At 57.1% G+C, this 14,691-nt stretch overlaps 6 protein-coding genes across 6 annotated transcripts; 3 read left to right on the top strand and 3 right to left on the bottom strand.

Annotated features, from left to right (window-relative positions):
* Nucleotides 1-65: 65 nt before the first annotated feature.
* On the bottom strand, nt 66-1,388 carry PHSY_002209 (hypothetical protein; the record flags this gene model as incomplete). The annotated part of the gene is made up of 1 exon (XM_012332833.1): nt 66-1,388. One exon carries the CDS (start codon nt 1,386-1,388, stop codon nt 66-68), a length of 1,323 nt encoding a protein of 440 aa, XP_012188223.1.
* Nucleotides 1,389-2,044: 656 nt separating this feature from the next.
* On the top strand, nt 2,045-2,347 carry PHSY_002208 (hypothetical protein; the record flags this gene model as incomplete). The annotated part of the gene is made up of 1 exon (XM_012332832.1): nt 2,045-2,347. One exon carries the CDS (start codon nt 2,045-2,047, stop codon nt 2,345-2,347), a length of 303 nt encoding a protein of 100 aa, XP_012188222.1.
* Nucleotides 2,348-2,943: 596 nt separating this feature from the next.
* Nucleotides 2,944-5,550, bottom strand: PHSY_002207 (hypothetical protein; the record flags this gene model as incomplete). Its single annotated transcript, XM_012332831.1, has 1 exon — nt 2,944-5,550. One exon carries the CDS (start codon nt 5,548-5,550, stop codon nt 2,944-2,946), a length of 2,607 nt encoding a protein of 868 aa, XP_012188221.1.
* An 809-nt stretch (nt 5,551-6,359) lies between these two features.
* PHSY_002206 (chromatin regulatory protein) lies at nt 6,360-8,475 on the top strand (the record flags this gene model as incomplete). Its single annotated transcript, XM_012332830.1, has 3 exons — nt 6,360-6,565; nt 8,007-8,092; nt 8,288-8,475. 3 exons carry the CDS (start codon nt 6,360-6,362, stop codon nt 8,473-8,475), a joined length of 480 nt encoding a protein of 159 aa, XP_012188220.1.
* A 472-nt stretch (nt 8,476-8,947) lies between these two features.
* Nucleotides 8,948-9,779, top strand: PHSY_002205 (serine/threonine-protein phosphatase; the record flags this gene model as incomplete). The annotated part of the gene is made up of 2 exons (XM_012332829.1): nt 8,948-9,089; nt 9,163-9,779. 2 exons carry the CDS (start codon nt 8,948-8,950, stop codon nt 9,777-9,779), a joined length of 759 nt encoding a protein of 252 aa, XP_012188219.1.
* Nucleotides 9,780-9,861: 82 nt separating this feature from the next.
* PHSY_002204 (mitochondrion protein) lies at nt 9,862-14,463 on the bottom strand (the record flags this gene model as incomplete). Its single annotated transcript, XM_012332828.1, has 1 exon — nt 9,862-14,463. The coding sequence occupies one exon, from the start codon at nt 14,461-14,463 to the stop codon at nt 9,862-9,864; it is 4,602 nt and encodes a 1,533-aa protein (XP_012188218.1).
* Between the last annotated feature and the right edge of the window lie 228 nt (nt 14,464-14,691).

Raw genomic sequence — 14,691 nt, 5'->3', positions numbered from 1 at the left:
AGATAACACATTCGAAAAGTCTACGACGGTAGTTGCTGCGGACCGTTACTTTGCATTGCTAATCCCTACAGATGCCAAGGCGTACCCTCTGGAACATTCCACCTCCTCCAAACGCCCTCGATACCCATGTCCAAACTGAGATCCCTCTCGATACCCTTGTTCATCGGCCTGTCTCCTTCCTTAGCCGGGTTACCGAACTTGATGCTCTCGTACAGACCCAAGCTGAGATGAATCCCCGATGGGCCGGAAGCAAACTCTTTGAGCTTTTCCTCTTTATTGATGAGCGAGAGGATGTTGGATTTGACGATTTCGATTTGACCGAAGGCGGCGCGGACGGTTTTGGATGCACCCGAGTCGGCGATGTCGCCCAATGCGAACATGTTGTGCAGCAGAGGGTGGGGTGTGGGGGAGGAGATTTGGAGGGTGGGGTGGACGTTGATGAAGCCGTCCTTGTTGATAGACTGCGGGGAGAAGGTGGAGAGCAGGTCGGATCGGGGTGTTTGTCCAGTGCACATGAGCACCAGATCGGCTTGCACGGATGAGCCGTTCTGAAGCTCCACGTTGAATGTTTGACCGGGTACGAAGTTGGGGAAGCTTCCCGAAGCAGGGATCACGACTCTGCTGCCGAGGATGGTGGAAACACCGCGTTGCTGGAAGCGCTGGGAGACGATGTCATGCAGATCGGAGTGGAACTTGTTCATGACTCGATCCCTGCTGTGCAGCAGCGTGATGCTTTTCTCGCCAGGGTAGAGTTCCGCGATATCGCATGCCACCTGGACGCCAACCGCTCCACCTCCGACAATGACGATCTTCTGCGCCTGCTTGACGGCATCCTGATAGCTTTGGAGCGTCTCCACCGCTTGGCGTTTCGCAATCGCTGCATCCGGCTGCTTCGAAGGCAGAGACCAGGGTCGTTGCAACTGCGTTCCCGTCGCGATGGCCAGGTAGTCAAACTCGAGCCTGTCACCTTCCTCTGTACTTCGGTCCAGTTTCAACCAGCCTCTACCCTCATCATCGTCGCTAGCATGGATGGAAACCGCTTTGGCGTGCAAAATCTTGCCCTGACCACCCGTGGTATCCAGAGCGTGCGTGTAGGGGATGAGTGCCTTTTCCTCTCCACCTCGATGCAGCACTGCGAAGCGAGGGAAGGTGAAGAGATGGTTGAAGTGCGAGTTTGCTTCGACCACGACGACGCGGTGCGAGGCGGGGAGCGAGGGGAGGAGGTTCTTGGCGAGGTTCATGCCGACGTAGGAGCCGCCTACGACAGCGATGGTGCGTTGTTGATTGATGGTCATTTTGGCGGCAATGTTCATCTGTGAATGGCGGTAGAAGAGGATCGAGCAGATGAGGGGGATGAGTGCGAGCAAGAGGTGTCGGGTTACATGCATCTACAGCAGCGCAAAGAGAATCGCTGAGTCGGAGGAACGGGGTGCTTCCTCGGTGGAGCAAACGACTTCGCTCGGTTCGTGGACCGGCTCTTATACTTCGGTGAGAGAGAAGCAAAGTATTCGGGGCTGTCCGCGGAGCTAGAGGAGAAAGCGGGAACAGGAATGCGTTGCCGGGTACGTGTCGAAGTCAAATTGCGGCCGAAGTGGGGGCTAAACTTTTAAGACTGTTCGACCTCGCTTGCAGCCAGCGCGGGCACCGCGGCTCAACTTTTGGGGACAAAAGTTTATCAGATAAAATCATAGCTACAGCAGAACCGCAGGCTCGGTCGGTATCCCCGACTGGCAAAGCCCTTACTTGCTCAGCTCGATCTGAGATGCTGTACAGCAGTCTGAGCTTTTCCGGCGGTATCAAGACATAGACATGCGGCTGTCGGCATCCTGCATTGAAAGAGCGTGGTCGGAATCGAGTCATCCTATGGTCCGCTGGTTGCACACTTACAAGCGCACATCGCAACCAACCTTGACATCTTCTCCTACGAGTTCGCCTCGACTGACTGACGGAGCATCATCAAAACTACTAGAGGATAGAGGGAGGGTTGGTCCGCGGATCTGATAAGAAGCTTTGATCGCCCGGCCGTCCAGCCAGTCACGGGCGAATGTTCGACCCCTCCGCGTCGGAAATCCCGCGCCAACCGTCCTTCTCGAGCGCGTGTATCGGCCGGCTGCTCCTCCTGCCTTGGCATTCCAACCACGCTGTTCGGTCGCCAGTGTCGACACAGCCAAAACACAAGCCAGGCAATCCGGTCCGCAGCAGCAAAAGGCTTCGTACCAATTCGCACCTCGGAAGGCCACCAGAGTCGCATAAGTTACGATCTCCGGACAAGCTGACCTCTCCATCGCACACTGAGAGAAGGGAAACAGAACACAATTTGCGAGAAACTGTGAATCTCGTGCTGTAGGTGCAAGCTACATCGCGCGCACGCTGGCTGCTTATCGTCGTCATCACTGTCACGGTGTCCGGCACCATCGTTGAGCTCAGTGCACGACGAGAACTCCTTTTGGAAATGATTGTGCGGTTGTATTGCTAGCGAGTGGTGTGTGTCTCTACGGAATTTCACACAATCGAGAGAAGGAAAACGCTGCCACTCTTCCGACGTCATGCTGCCCAACCCACTAACACTGGGCGCACAACAAGGTTGCTCGGCAAAGTGTAAAAAAAGTGTGTTTGTACTGCTAGCGAATGGTATCCTACTGAACCTGTCCCGCACATTTGAGAGAAAACCCGCTCAGAAAGTTGCACGATCCCGTTGTCCACACGGTTACAGCATGCACGACAGGATCGCTCGCAAAGGTGCAAAGACAAGTGTGTCTGTACTGTTAGCGAATGGTATCTCTCTCTCTCTACTGAACCTGACCCGCAAAGTTGGAAGAAGGGAAACGCTCAGAGAGTTGCACGATCACGTTGTCCACACGGTTACAGAAAGCACGACAGGATCGCTCGCAAGGGTGCAAAGGAAAGTGTGGATAGTATTGCTAGCGAATGGTATATGTCTGTTCAACCCCACAGCTCGCTGTTGTCCGACGTGGGGCTTCCGAACGCCCTCCTTGCGTCTCGTGCTGGTCTTCTTGGTGTTCCGTCCGCGGTTCTGGCCAACTCGGCCTGCTCGACTGCCGTCGGCGGTGTCTGCGGTGTCTGCGGAAGCGGCTGAGCCATGTACTGGGTCTGCGCCCACTCCCTCGCGATGCGTTTCGCCGGAGTCTCCATGCCCACGCTGTCCGCCCGCTTGGACGATCTCTTCAGCACTGGCGAACGAGGCGCCGCCTCTTCCTCCTCTTTGGCCCCCGCCTCCGGCTGCGCCTTTAGCACATGCGGGTCGAACGACGGGTACTCCTTGAGGGTCGTATCTCCCGTCTCGAACCTCTCGCCGGATTGATGCGATCCGACCGCGATCATAGGCAACGACCCCACGCCGAACGATTCAGTCACGTCCTGGGGAATCGACATGGTCGCCTCCCTCTCCCTCCCGATCCACGCGCGTGTCGCTGGTGGTGCTCGGAGCACTCCCACTCTGCTCTTATCCGCCATTCTCCCGACGGACTCGAAATGGCCGCTCCTCGACGTCTCCTCGGCGGACATCATTGACGCTAATTGGTCGTCCGGGCGGATCACGAACCCTCCCGGTCGACTCGTCTGCTCCGCCATGGAGAATTTCATCGCCGTATTCATCGCCATGTTCGGCCTCGACTGTACTCCCGACATCATCGATGCCTCCAAATCTACGCTCTCCGGCACCGCAGGCAACGTCCTCGTCTTCTCATGCTCCACCGCAACCGCCCCCTGCTCCCCCGCTCCACCGGAAGCAGATCCTTGCGTCTTGGACGTGTTCCTGACGAACCTTCGCCTTATTCCACCGCCTTCACCGCTGTTCTGACTTGCTTCCGGTTCAGGGTTGTCAAAGTTGCGGAAGATGATCGAACCGATCGTCAGGAAACCGAACACGGCGGACACCCAGGCGACTGTTGCTTGTGCAATTCCGATCGGCTTGGTGATCTCATCTGGACCCTTCAGTGCGTGCTCGTACTCGACCGCTGCCAGAAAGATCGTGATAGCACCGAAGAAGCAGGCAGCCGAGATGATGCCGAAGTACAGAATGAGAAGGTTGACCAAACACCTTCGCAGATACCTGTATCTGGACATGGGACCACCCGTGATCGAGATGCGCTTGCGTTTCGTGGACCGAGTCGAGGTCCCGGTTTCCAGCTTCATCAGCTTTCGAAATGTCGATGGCCGTCTCGGCGGTACGGGGATCACGGCTGGCGCTGTGGCCTCAGCCTCTTCAGCCAAAGATGTCACCTGTCCAGCACCGGGAGTTCGTGCACCGTGGACTTGATGCGATGCCGGAGGTTCCTGCCTCAACGCCGATTCGAGACCGATGGCATCGTGACCATTCTTGCCGCCGCTTCGGCCTGTGCCTCTGCTGTCATCCGATGCACCGTGGTCCTCGTAGATATCCTCCAGTGGCGCACCGATGCGCGAGGTTGCGTTGGGTGGAGTCCAACCGTTCTGCGGACGGCCCAACCTTGCGTGCTCGCCGCTGAGCACGGTGACGTGCGTCTGTCTCTCCTCGTGCGCGAGTTGTTCCTCGAGCTTGCGTTGGTAGCTGAGCAGGATCACCTTCTGTCTCGTCACCTGACGATACAACAGAAACACGAGTACGCCGCCTGCCGGGACGTAGAACACCAAAAACAATATGGCCCAGACCCCCCACAGCAAGTAGGCGATGTCCACATAGTAATACGATCTCGTCCAGCCCGTAAAAATTGCATACGCCTGCGACCGGTAGTCGTTCACCATCGCCTGATCCACCAGCGATCCGACCGCGGTCCGATTCAACAACGCCTCCAGCCTCCGATCCCAATCCTGATATGCATGGTATGTATCCACCATCTTGACCGAACTGAGACACACCGGCGGCAACAACGAAACGATCAGCGCCACCGGCACACCCCAACACGCCAGATTGACAATCACCGGCCAAGGCATCCTCCCTCTACCGCTCAGCCTACTCGCCGCTGCAGTAGGCTTATCCAACGCTCCCGGCGCCGTGTAGAAGCTTCCCCATCCCGTCAAAAAAGCGCCCATGTACAAGGGGATCCAAATCAGACTCCTGCTCGCTTGCCAGATGTTCATATACGACTGGTGGTGGTTGCTGAACAGTTGCCAGACAACGAAATTGTAGGCAACAGTGAGGATGCCATAGACACCTTCGAGCAACAGAAAGCAGTTGATGGCATTCGGAACCAGATATGACCCTTGCGCTCGTCGTTCAAGACGGAATGGATAAAGTCGTCCGTGGAAGAGACGATGCAGAACGACGGGAAAGCCGATGACAATGAGAAGCGCGATGATGCCAGCGGAGGCGACGCTCGAGATGAAAAAGTAGGGTTTCAAGTCAAGAAAGAAGAGGCGATGGATGTAGGAACGTAGCTCGGCAATGGCTGCGCGTTGTGCAGTGGCATTGGTCGAGGAGAGGCCGAAGACGATCGAGGCGGGAAAGTCGGACGGCTGACTGGGCCCGCGAAGGAGTTGAACGACTTGGCTTGCCACACGCGATGGCTCGCCGCCCAGGGCGTCCGCGTTGGAAGCAGACAACCAAGGCATTGCGTGAGAGCCAACGTCACCGCCCGATATCGACTAGTCTGAAGCAGTCCGGAGAGATGTGGCTCACCGCTTGGACTCAGATGCCTGCAGGGCGGACATGGCCCGTCGAGCTTTGCGTGTCGAGATCCCAGATGGTGTTGCCGAAGCTTGACGATGGCGATGCTGTGCTCAGACGATTACCAAGGCGTCAGAGGCAGCGACGAGCCGAGATGAATGCGTCTCCACTACGCCTTGTTGCCCTGAGCGTATCGATGATTACGACAATGAGTGTGTATGGGTTTGGTGGTCACGCCTGCTGATCGACGTTGAGACGAGCCGGAGGTAGCTAAGTGGTCGACGATGAGAGGTACGCTGGTGCAGACGCAAGTATGATCTGGTGTCACAGGTGATGGAATGAACAAAGAGAAAGTCGGCGAGAAGGACGCGGAGAAGACGTTGCCAAGGGAACGTCCGCAACAGTAGTTCAGGCACGATCTGAGTAGATCCGGACCGGTACCTGAGTGGCGGAATATTTCAGTTTGGTGGAAGGAATATGGAGGAGTTGGAGGAGAAGACACAGTTCGGAGATGCTGGGCGTCAGTCGGTGATTCGACCAGTTCCGCGTGCTAGATGTGGAAGGCGTAGGAAGGTGGTTGAGAGGATAGAGAGAGAGAGAGTGTGTGTGTGTGTGTGTGTGTGTGGTGTGTGTGTCTGACTGGGGAGGAAGAACGCCGAAAGTGGTCAAAAGACTACGCCACGGATCGAGAGGACGTGGAGTTAAGGTTGCGGGTGAGACAAGGGGCGAACAGGTAGGAAGGGCAACACGGTCAATGGGTCAGATTCCCGCTACAGTGGTTGACTCCCATGCATCTCAGCTCGAGACATGTGGGCGCAAACGACGAGATCTTGCTTCGGAGCAAGCAACACCAGCATGGGTCCAGCAGCAGTGGAAGGCGAAGAGTGGGGAAGACCCAGAGAGCATGGTTCAACGAGTGGGCCGAAGCGGGACGACTCGATGCGTCGAGCGTGCGGAGAGGTCAGCTCTAGACCCCGACCACACAAGGCATTGCGGGACAGAGTGGCGAGAACATGCGAGAGTAGGAGCGCTTAAGAAGATTGGCACAGGGAGCGGAGGATGAGCCCGTGTGATCCTCACGCAGCTACACTATACATCTCAAGAAGCGGAGTTGGAATGAAACGAATCGTTCGAATCTGAGCGAGATGGCTTCAAGGACGATGGCCGTATGGACGAATGAACAGCCGCCAAATAGACCGGGTCAGCTTGCAGATGTCAGGCTCTGTATGTCATTTTCCTCGAACATCGAATGGCTCACGACGCCAAGCAGCACCACTAATAGAGTCTAGGTCCGGAAAAGGTGCGCAAAATGACAAGGCATAGAAGGCACGGGACTGCACGACGACAGTGTAACTCTCCTACCGAGCGTGGTTCCGGGCCTCTCTCTCCATGGGAAAAACACGGCATAAGGAAAGAAAAAAAAAGAAACGGCAACTGGATCTGCAGGTCTACTAGACAGTCCGTCAGAGGCCGTTTGGCAGCTGAGGTGTCGTGCCGCGCTGCGCTCTTGGTTGCCGAATTTCCCAAGCTTGGTGCGAGAGCCCGGCGTGAATTTTGTGGCACACCCAAACAAAGGGTTCGTGCTGCGTTGCTGCAGGCTGCATCGGAGAATGAACGTATCGCGTCCCAACGGTTGATGTTTGACAGTCCAGAAAAAAGGCGATATCACTGACTGACTGAGTGAGTGCTAGCGAGATCTTGAGATGCTGCAGCACAATGCTACACAGACCCACCTGACCGAGCTGTGAACCCTTTTCTTCCCCTGTCCACGACTACTGCACCCTGTTTCTGCTAGGATCGCCCTCTAGTCTCGCATTGGGCGGTTCCCGAGCTTTCAAGGCTCAACACATGCACGATTCCCTTGCTGCTTCCCACTCGGAGCAGCTAATGACAAACACACGACTGGTGGACAAAGGTTGGAAGCGAACCTGGAAAGACCGCGAGACAGCCTGTTTGTCGTCGGGGCAAAAAAATAAATTTCATTAAAATAGAGATGAAGTCCATGAAAAGATGAAATATTTGGTGGAAATTCAATCGCGCAGCAAGCCGCTACTAAGCGAGCACTGTACAGATCTAGATTCTCTCTTCTTCCGAATAGCACTCCACCATCATGCATGTACGACGAACCGCTGCGAAGCTTCGCCATTTCTTTCCTATCTCCGGTGTAATAGTATGCTCGAGGACAGAAGGTGTAGACGCTCGAAGTGAGGTGAAAATGAGCTGAGATGAGAATCCGACTCGAAACCGAGGAAATCCGGGGAAGCCTGGCCTGGTTGGCGCTTAGCAAAGTGCGCGACCGTGGGAAAAGCGAAGCCAAAATCCATGCCATGCCGTAAATACCGCGCGCCGCGAGGCTCTAGGGCCACACACCGCGCGAAATCTTCGGTCCGCCGTGTTTCAGATTCATGTCTCAGAGGCCGGTGCGCAGCATGCAGCGGAGACGCTACGACCCGCTACCTGCCTCGAGTCGACGAAACCATGGGAAAGGTACAGCGACAATGGGCGGCTCTCGTCACACCGTCTGCTCGCATTCGGCTTCCCTACTCTCTGTGATTCGTTCGTTTCACTTCGGCTCGCTTCGCTACTCTGCCTTAGTTTTTTCCTTTCCGCATTCGCAGCCTAATCTTTAGCGAGGCACGCAGACACAGCAGGACGCGCAGACCTGTTCTTTTTTCGAGACAGTACGTCGTGTGAGATCACGATCTTCCTCCGGGGAAACGAGCCGAAAGAAATCCGAGGGGCCGGAGCTTTCAGAGGATATATTTGACGACGCTAGCGATGTTGCATATGCGATGCCGATACAGTACCAGCGAGCAATGCGTCCGGATCAGCATCGTTTGGATCCCTTTCCTCCACCGCTGTTGCTGTAGCTTCTTCGATTGATCCGAACGCGGCTCTGTCAGGTCCGAGCGGATCACGAACCCACAAGACTGGATCCAACTAGTCGGAAAACAAAGAAGAGCTCGGAGCGGCGTCCATTGAGCTATCGGAAGGTACGTCACAAAGTGCATTCTGGCTAGCATCAGGCCGGTGGCTCGTGCAGCTGGCATGTGTACGTGAGAGCTTTGGCTAGCGTTGACCTATCGGGTTCGAGCGTATGATCTTCGGAAAGATACCGGGCGGCTGACGAGGTCAAAGCTTGTTGACCCCTGGCTAATCTTTCCATTCGGCGAAATCGGCTTCTGCCTTGTTCATGGTGATGAGGTAGCGACAATGTCCAGCACCGACTCGCGGTGAGCGACAGACTAGTGGAAGCGACAAGCAAGGCTCTGAGGGACCGTGAGGACGCACGTCCAGCCCACCTTCAGCACCATCTTCACCTGACATGATACTGTCCGCGACATGCAAGCAGCGCTCCTGAGTCTCGGAACGGTCCCTTCCAAAGAGCGCATCCAAAAGTATCTCTCAGGTCAATGGCATCAGCGAAGTGAGGATTTGGAACACGGATTCAGTTGTGAATGCGACGAGTGTTCACGTCGACAAGGTGAGTCTGCTTTTCGGTCCCCACTCTACTCATCTTCTCGGGACATAGGAACACTGACGCTTATCGTCTGCAGTACTTGGGCTGAGGAGGATCCGTCGAAGTCGTTCAAGCGCCCGGCAGGAGTCTGAGCCGGTGAGGACGGGATCAAGACGTCGTCGGACCAAGCATGAGAACGCACGCAGGGGCGAGGGCAAGATCGGAAGAGTGGCGCAGTTGAGGCCCGGAAGAATCACCTTTGACACGGTCCTCATTGAGGAGGGGAGGCGGCTCGAGCTGAACAGGCAGGGACAATGCAATCCCGAGGACGTAGCATCGCAGTTCAACGCCTCGAATGCGGAATGCAGCTGGAACAGTGACGAACATTCCGCGCATTCCAACGCACTGTACCGCCAGACGAAAACAGAACGACGGGCTTGGCAAGAGGATCAAGCACAAGCGAGGAAGAGGACGGAGCAGTACATGGATGGATTCTACGATCGCAATCCTGCAGCCAAGGCGAATGGCTGGTTGGCAATGTCTCATCATCGTGATGGAGGGGTGGATGGGAGAGCCAGGCGCGATGCGGTTGACAGGGCAGCGGCAGGATTGATCAAGGTTCAACAGCGCCAATTGCTCGGGCTGGTGCCCAAGTTCAAAGCGAAGAAGCGATCGATGGACAGTAGTAAGCGCGAGTCCCGGCCTAGACAGTGACGATGAAAGGCGACAGTGCGGAAGCAATTGATGCAGGCTTGAATTCTGTGGATAAGAGCTGTGAATGTGGTACAAATGGCGTTCAGACGAGTCTCCCTTCGGTCTCTTCTTCCGTGGACCATCCGAAGAAGCGGTACAACCCGTCCCACACTTCAGGCTTGCAACCCATCGCTAGCAGCATCACAGCTGGCAGATGGATGAGGCTGACCCAGAAGCACCATCGTGCAGACTTGACCGTTCGTTGTCTGTAAAACTTCCACGCCGCATGTGCCATCAACAGGTTCAATGGTGTGCTGAGCACCGCATACAGAACCGGGCTGACGACGCCACTGAGTGGCATCATGAGCGTGCAGATCGGCAACATCGCAACGGCGTACCTCAACGACACCCTCCTGTTCAGCGCCGGGTCGGTGACGGCCATCATGCGGTACCCACCCTTTGCGTACTCGGCTCTCACAGTGTGTGCGAGGGAGTTAAAGTGCGGAAACTGCCACGCGAAGAGGAGTGCTGCGAGCGACCAGCCGCCCAGATCGGCGCTGGTGTTGAGTGTACCGGTGCAAGCGGCCCAGCCCATGAGCGGTGGAATTGCGCCTACGACGGCGCCGACCCAGGTGTTGGCGATGGTGCTGCGCTTCATGGGTGTGTAGGTGAACGAGTAGAGGACGATGTTCGCTGCGCCTAGGAGGGCGGTGAGCGGATTGACCATGGTCAGGAGCAGTCCGACGCCCGAGGCTGCTGATGCGGAAGCAAACGTGAATGCGTGCAAGGGTGTGACGGCGCGGGATGGGAGTGGTCGTGCACGTGTGCGTTGCATCTGGGCGTCGTAGGGCGACTCGACGAGCTGGTTGAGTGCATTGGCTGCTGCCGAGCAAAGCACCATGCCGGCGGTGAGGGCGAGAAGCGTGGTGACGGGGGAGGCGACGGCGACACCCACCGTGAGGGAGGCGGGGCAGATGGCGTAGCCTGCCATACCGGTGAGGACGACGAGAAAGGTGAGCTGAGACTTGGTGAGCTGCTTGTAGATCTTCGGCAGCGTTGCGGTGGAGAGCGGCGGCACGGGTCGGTATGCGGAGAATGTGGTGGAAGACTCGCGCGATCGAAGGCTGCCGACAGAGCGAAGATCGACAACGGTCGGATCGTCAGACAGCGGCGCGAAGGACGAAACGTCCAGTTCAGCTTCGCGCACAACTGGTGCAGCCGCGACCGAGCTTTTTCGACTGGCAGCTGCGACGGCATTGGCGGTTGTAAAAGTGCTGAACGAGCGACGTCCGATGCTCGAAGCGGTGAGCGGAGCTCGTCCGTGAACCTTGGTTCGCAGCGTCCTGTATGTGCTCCAAATGGCATCGCCGTCCACGTAAGCCCCCTTGAGCCAACGTTTGATCTCACCCGGCTTGCTCTCATCCCACTCGAATCCCTTCCTCGAGTGCAGCACGCGTCTGTTGTCGAAGATGACGCATTCACCTTCCTCCATCTGCTTTTCGTACCTGAACTCTTCGGCCAGCGTCAGATCTGAGAAGCGTTGCAGCGCGCGGTAGAACGTCTGTCGCTGCTCTGGGGTCTCGAGATGCTTGGTCGGATGCAGCGGGAGTGGCGATTGGAAAGGGGGCGAGTAGTTGACTGCGCTCAGCCTTGGCATGGTGGAGCCGGTCAACGGACCTCCTGCGTGACCCTCGGTGTCGTGTGCAAGCTCAAAGGTGGGGTGAGTGAACCTGTAGTGTTTGCCATCGTTGACGTAGTGGAAGCCGACAGGCACCTTGGTGAGGGCCTCCCACAGTTGTCGATCCTCTTGCCACATACGCTCGGCAACCTTGAAGCTGTCGACAAAGATGCTGGCACCCCCGCGGACCTTGTTCCTGAGCATGTGGAGGAACTGGAAGCGAGGAGGGTTCTGGAAGTAGAGCAGATCCATGTGAAGGCCGAGGTCGAGGTTAGTGTAAGCAATGTTGCGTGCGCCTGCTTTCGAACGAACGTCCCAAAGGATGCCGTACAATGTGTTGCGCAGCTCGCCCATGATGTTTGCCAGGTCTCGAAGGCGTGCTGACTCGGGACCTTCCTCGGTTCCGGTCGTGTCCGTGGGCAGGCGGGTCACAAATGCGAACCCGTCACGCAGGACTGCTTCGGTGAGAGCATAGTGTGCCTTGGTTCGTTCCGTCTCATCGCCAGCATCGATAGGTCGAATGACATCCCAAGGAATGCGTGCTGGTCGAGCAGCGCATCCAATCTCCACAGCATCGGAGGATAGAGGCGCATCAGGTGACCATGGCTCCGTTTTGAAGTGCGTCAGATCCTTGGCAGCCCAGCTTTCAGGAACGGCCATGATATCCATGTGCGTGTCGGCGTAGAGTGTGTCGATGGCGTGACGAAGGAGGAAGGAGATCGGAAAGTCCGAGACGTGCGGCGTGTCGGCTGGCTCGACCTCACCAAAGGTGGCAGTGAACGCGTTCACAACGGCGTGCTCCTTCGCAAAGGTGAGCCTGAGTGCTGGCTCGTCTGTGGTCGTGATCAGCGTCGGTGGATGCTCGGCATCAAGGGCGATATCGAGTGGTACATCGCTGGTGTGGAAGAGTTTCTGAAGGTTGCTAGAATGAACTGAATCTGGCGCTTGGCACGCATCACGGAGCCAAACGTAGTCGAATCGGAAGGGTTGCAAATCCAGCTGCGGCGATTCGATCGAGATGCCGTCAAAAAGCACACGAACGACAATGTCAGAGTCCGGAACTCGAAGCTCCGAGGTCTGGCTCTTGGAAAGGGTCGTCGTGGAGCTGAAGGGACGCCGAGGTGTAGCGAAGCCAGTCGGTGCTGCGCGGCCGTTATGGCCTCGCGCATGCTGTCGTGCAGCTCGATCAGAGGCAGTGTAAAGTCCGGCACGAGCAACGGCGGGCATCTGAGTTGCAAACTGCCGACGCAATTCGCGGCAGACCTGACGGCTCGCCGCGGCTAGGCGGCTGTTGGGCCTGAGCAGCACGATCGGTAACACGGAAAGGATGCGGCCCTCGGTGGCCCATCCGAGCGATGCTGATGCTGGAGGGATCCCCGCATTGACAGGCTCTTTGCTGGCGGCCGCTTTGGCAGCTTCGTCGTCTCTGGTGAGATAGTCTGCGATAGCGAGGTTGGCGGCAACGATAGCAGCGATACCAAAGACGAGGAAAAGACTTCGTCGTGTTGCGTCCCACTTGACGTTCTGCTCGATCTCGGTCTTGAGATCCGAGAGGCTGATGGTGAAGCGATTGTTGAGGTCCTGAATCTCTTGCTCGAGATTGTTCTGCTCCTCCTTAGATTCGGCCTTGCGATTGCTCATGTCGACCTGGATGTCGTGCTTGAGACGTTCGACGTCCTCCTTCATCTTTTGCTCGAGCGTGTCCACTTCGCGCTGAAGCAGGGTGGTGATGCTGCGCAAGCCGGCCGCGTCGTTACGGCCGCGCACTTGTACCTCGGTGCGGATCTCGGACAAGGCTGCTTTGAAGAGGTAGGCTTGATTCTCGACGTCGCTCTTGTTGAGGCAGGCGTGGGCAAGCTGTCGGCCTCGCGTGGTGATGAGATGTCGGACGCCTTCCATGATGGCCTCTGCTGGATCGTGTCGACGAGCAATCTGCAATTGAAGCGCTTGAGCACCGGGCTCAGTCTGCGACTGCTTACCTCTTGTCGTCTTTGCGTTGGCTGCAGCGCGTTGCATCTTGGCGGTGGTGGAGATCCAACCGCCCGCCTCGAGCCGTTTGACGAAGCCATGCGTGTCGAATGGCATCTGAAGACTTTGCAATGACTGCGATGAAGCTGGTCGCTGGAACCTTGGGTCGATTTCGACGTCGCTGCTGGTATTATTGGGTGTGGTCGCGGTCGTCTGCGCGGCTGCCGAGGCATCCGAGACAGTGCTAGACGAACTGCCTGTCTGCTGGGACGGATCGGAAGATGTCGATGAAGAGGACGTGCTTGATGGACCAGCAGATGGGCCGGAAGCTGAACCCGGCGGAATGATGCTCTGATCGGACGAGGGCGTGGTGAAGGAGGGGTAAAGGTTGGCGGCTGGATTGGGAGGCGATGTAAGACCGGAATAGACTCTCTTGTTCTGCTCCTGGGCGTGGAAGAAGCGCTGCTTGAGCAGATCCTCTGCCGTCACGGGGCCGGTGCTTGCTGAGGCGGTACTCTGCGTCTGCTGAGTCTGCTGACTGGACTGGCCGTCTTGCTGCTTGTTCTCGGTGGAGGTCTGCTGCTGTTGCGGCGGTGGAGATGTCTTCTGTTCCGCGCCCGACGTTGAAGCTGAAGAAGAAGCAGGAGCATCGGATGAAGCTGGTGTGGTCTGCTTTGCAGATTGGCTTTTCTCGTCGACTTCGAGCACAGTATCGGCCGGGGGGATGCGTGAAGAGCCCTCAGCAGCGTTGCTGGCGGAGGGTGCTTGACTCCTGCTGTCAGTCACCCTGACGGATGGAGCAGCCTTTGACTCGACTTCGACGGCATCGTGAGCGTTGCGAGATGCCTTTGCCTTTGCATTGGTGCTAGCCCTTGGAGTTGACGACGTGGAAAGGGCGAGCTTCTGGAATGTGCCGAGGGGCTTGGAGCTACGCTGTCGGAGGAAGAGGTGTCGGGGCAACGAATGCCTGTGGGCTGAGACATGATGATGAGGCACTTCGACGGCAGCCTGCCTCGCCAGGTTTGCGGCCACCTTGGAGCCGGCGACGTTCCAGCTCATGCTGCTGTGGCTATCGCAAGGCAGACGAACAAGAAAGGCTCGAGCCAAGCGGCGGAGTGGCCTTTGCAGGATGCTGAGGATTGCGCGAAGGTCGAAGCAAGCCTATTTTGCCATCGTCAGACGAACTGATCGTGCGCGTAACGCTCGTCCTTCGTTGAGTGCTGAGTCGAAGGTGGTCAGGTCTTGATGAGGGATGGGAGTGATAGAGTGACATGTCAAGATGCGAGC

This window comes from Pseudozyma hubeiensis (assembly GCF_000403515.1).
Source record: "Pseudozyma hubeiensis SY62 DNA, scaffold: PHS22, whole genome shotgun sequence".
NCBI lineage: Eukaryota > Fungi > Basidiomycota > Ustilaginomycetes > Ustilaginales > Ustilaginaceae > Pseudozyma > Pseudozyma hubeiensis.
This window is presented reverse-complemented; position numbering and strand designations above follow the sequence as displayed.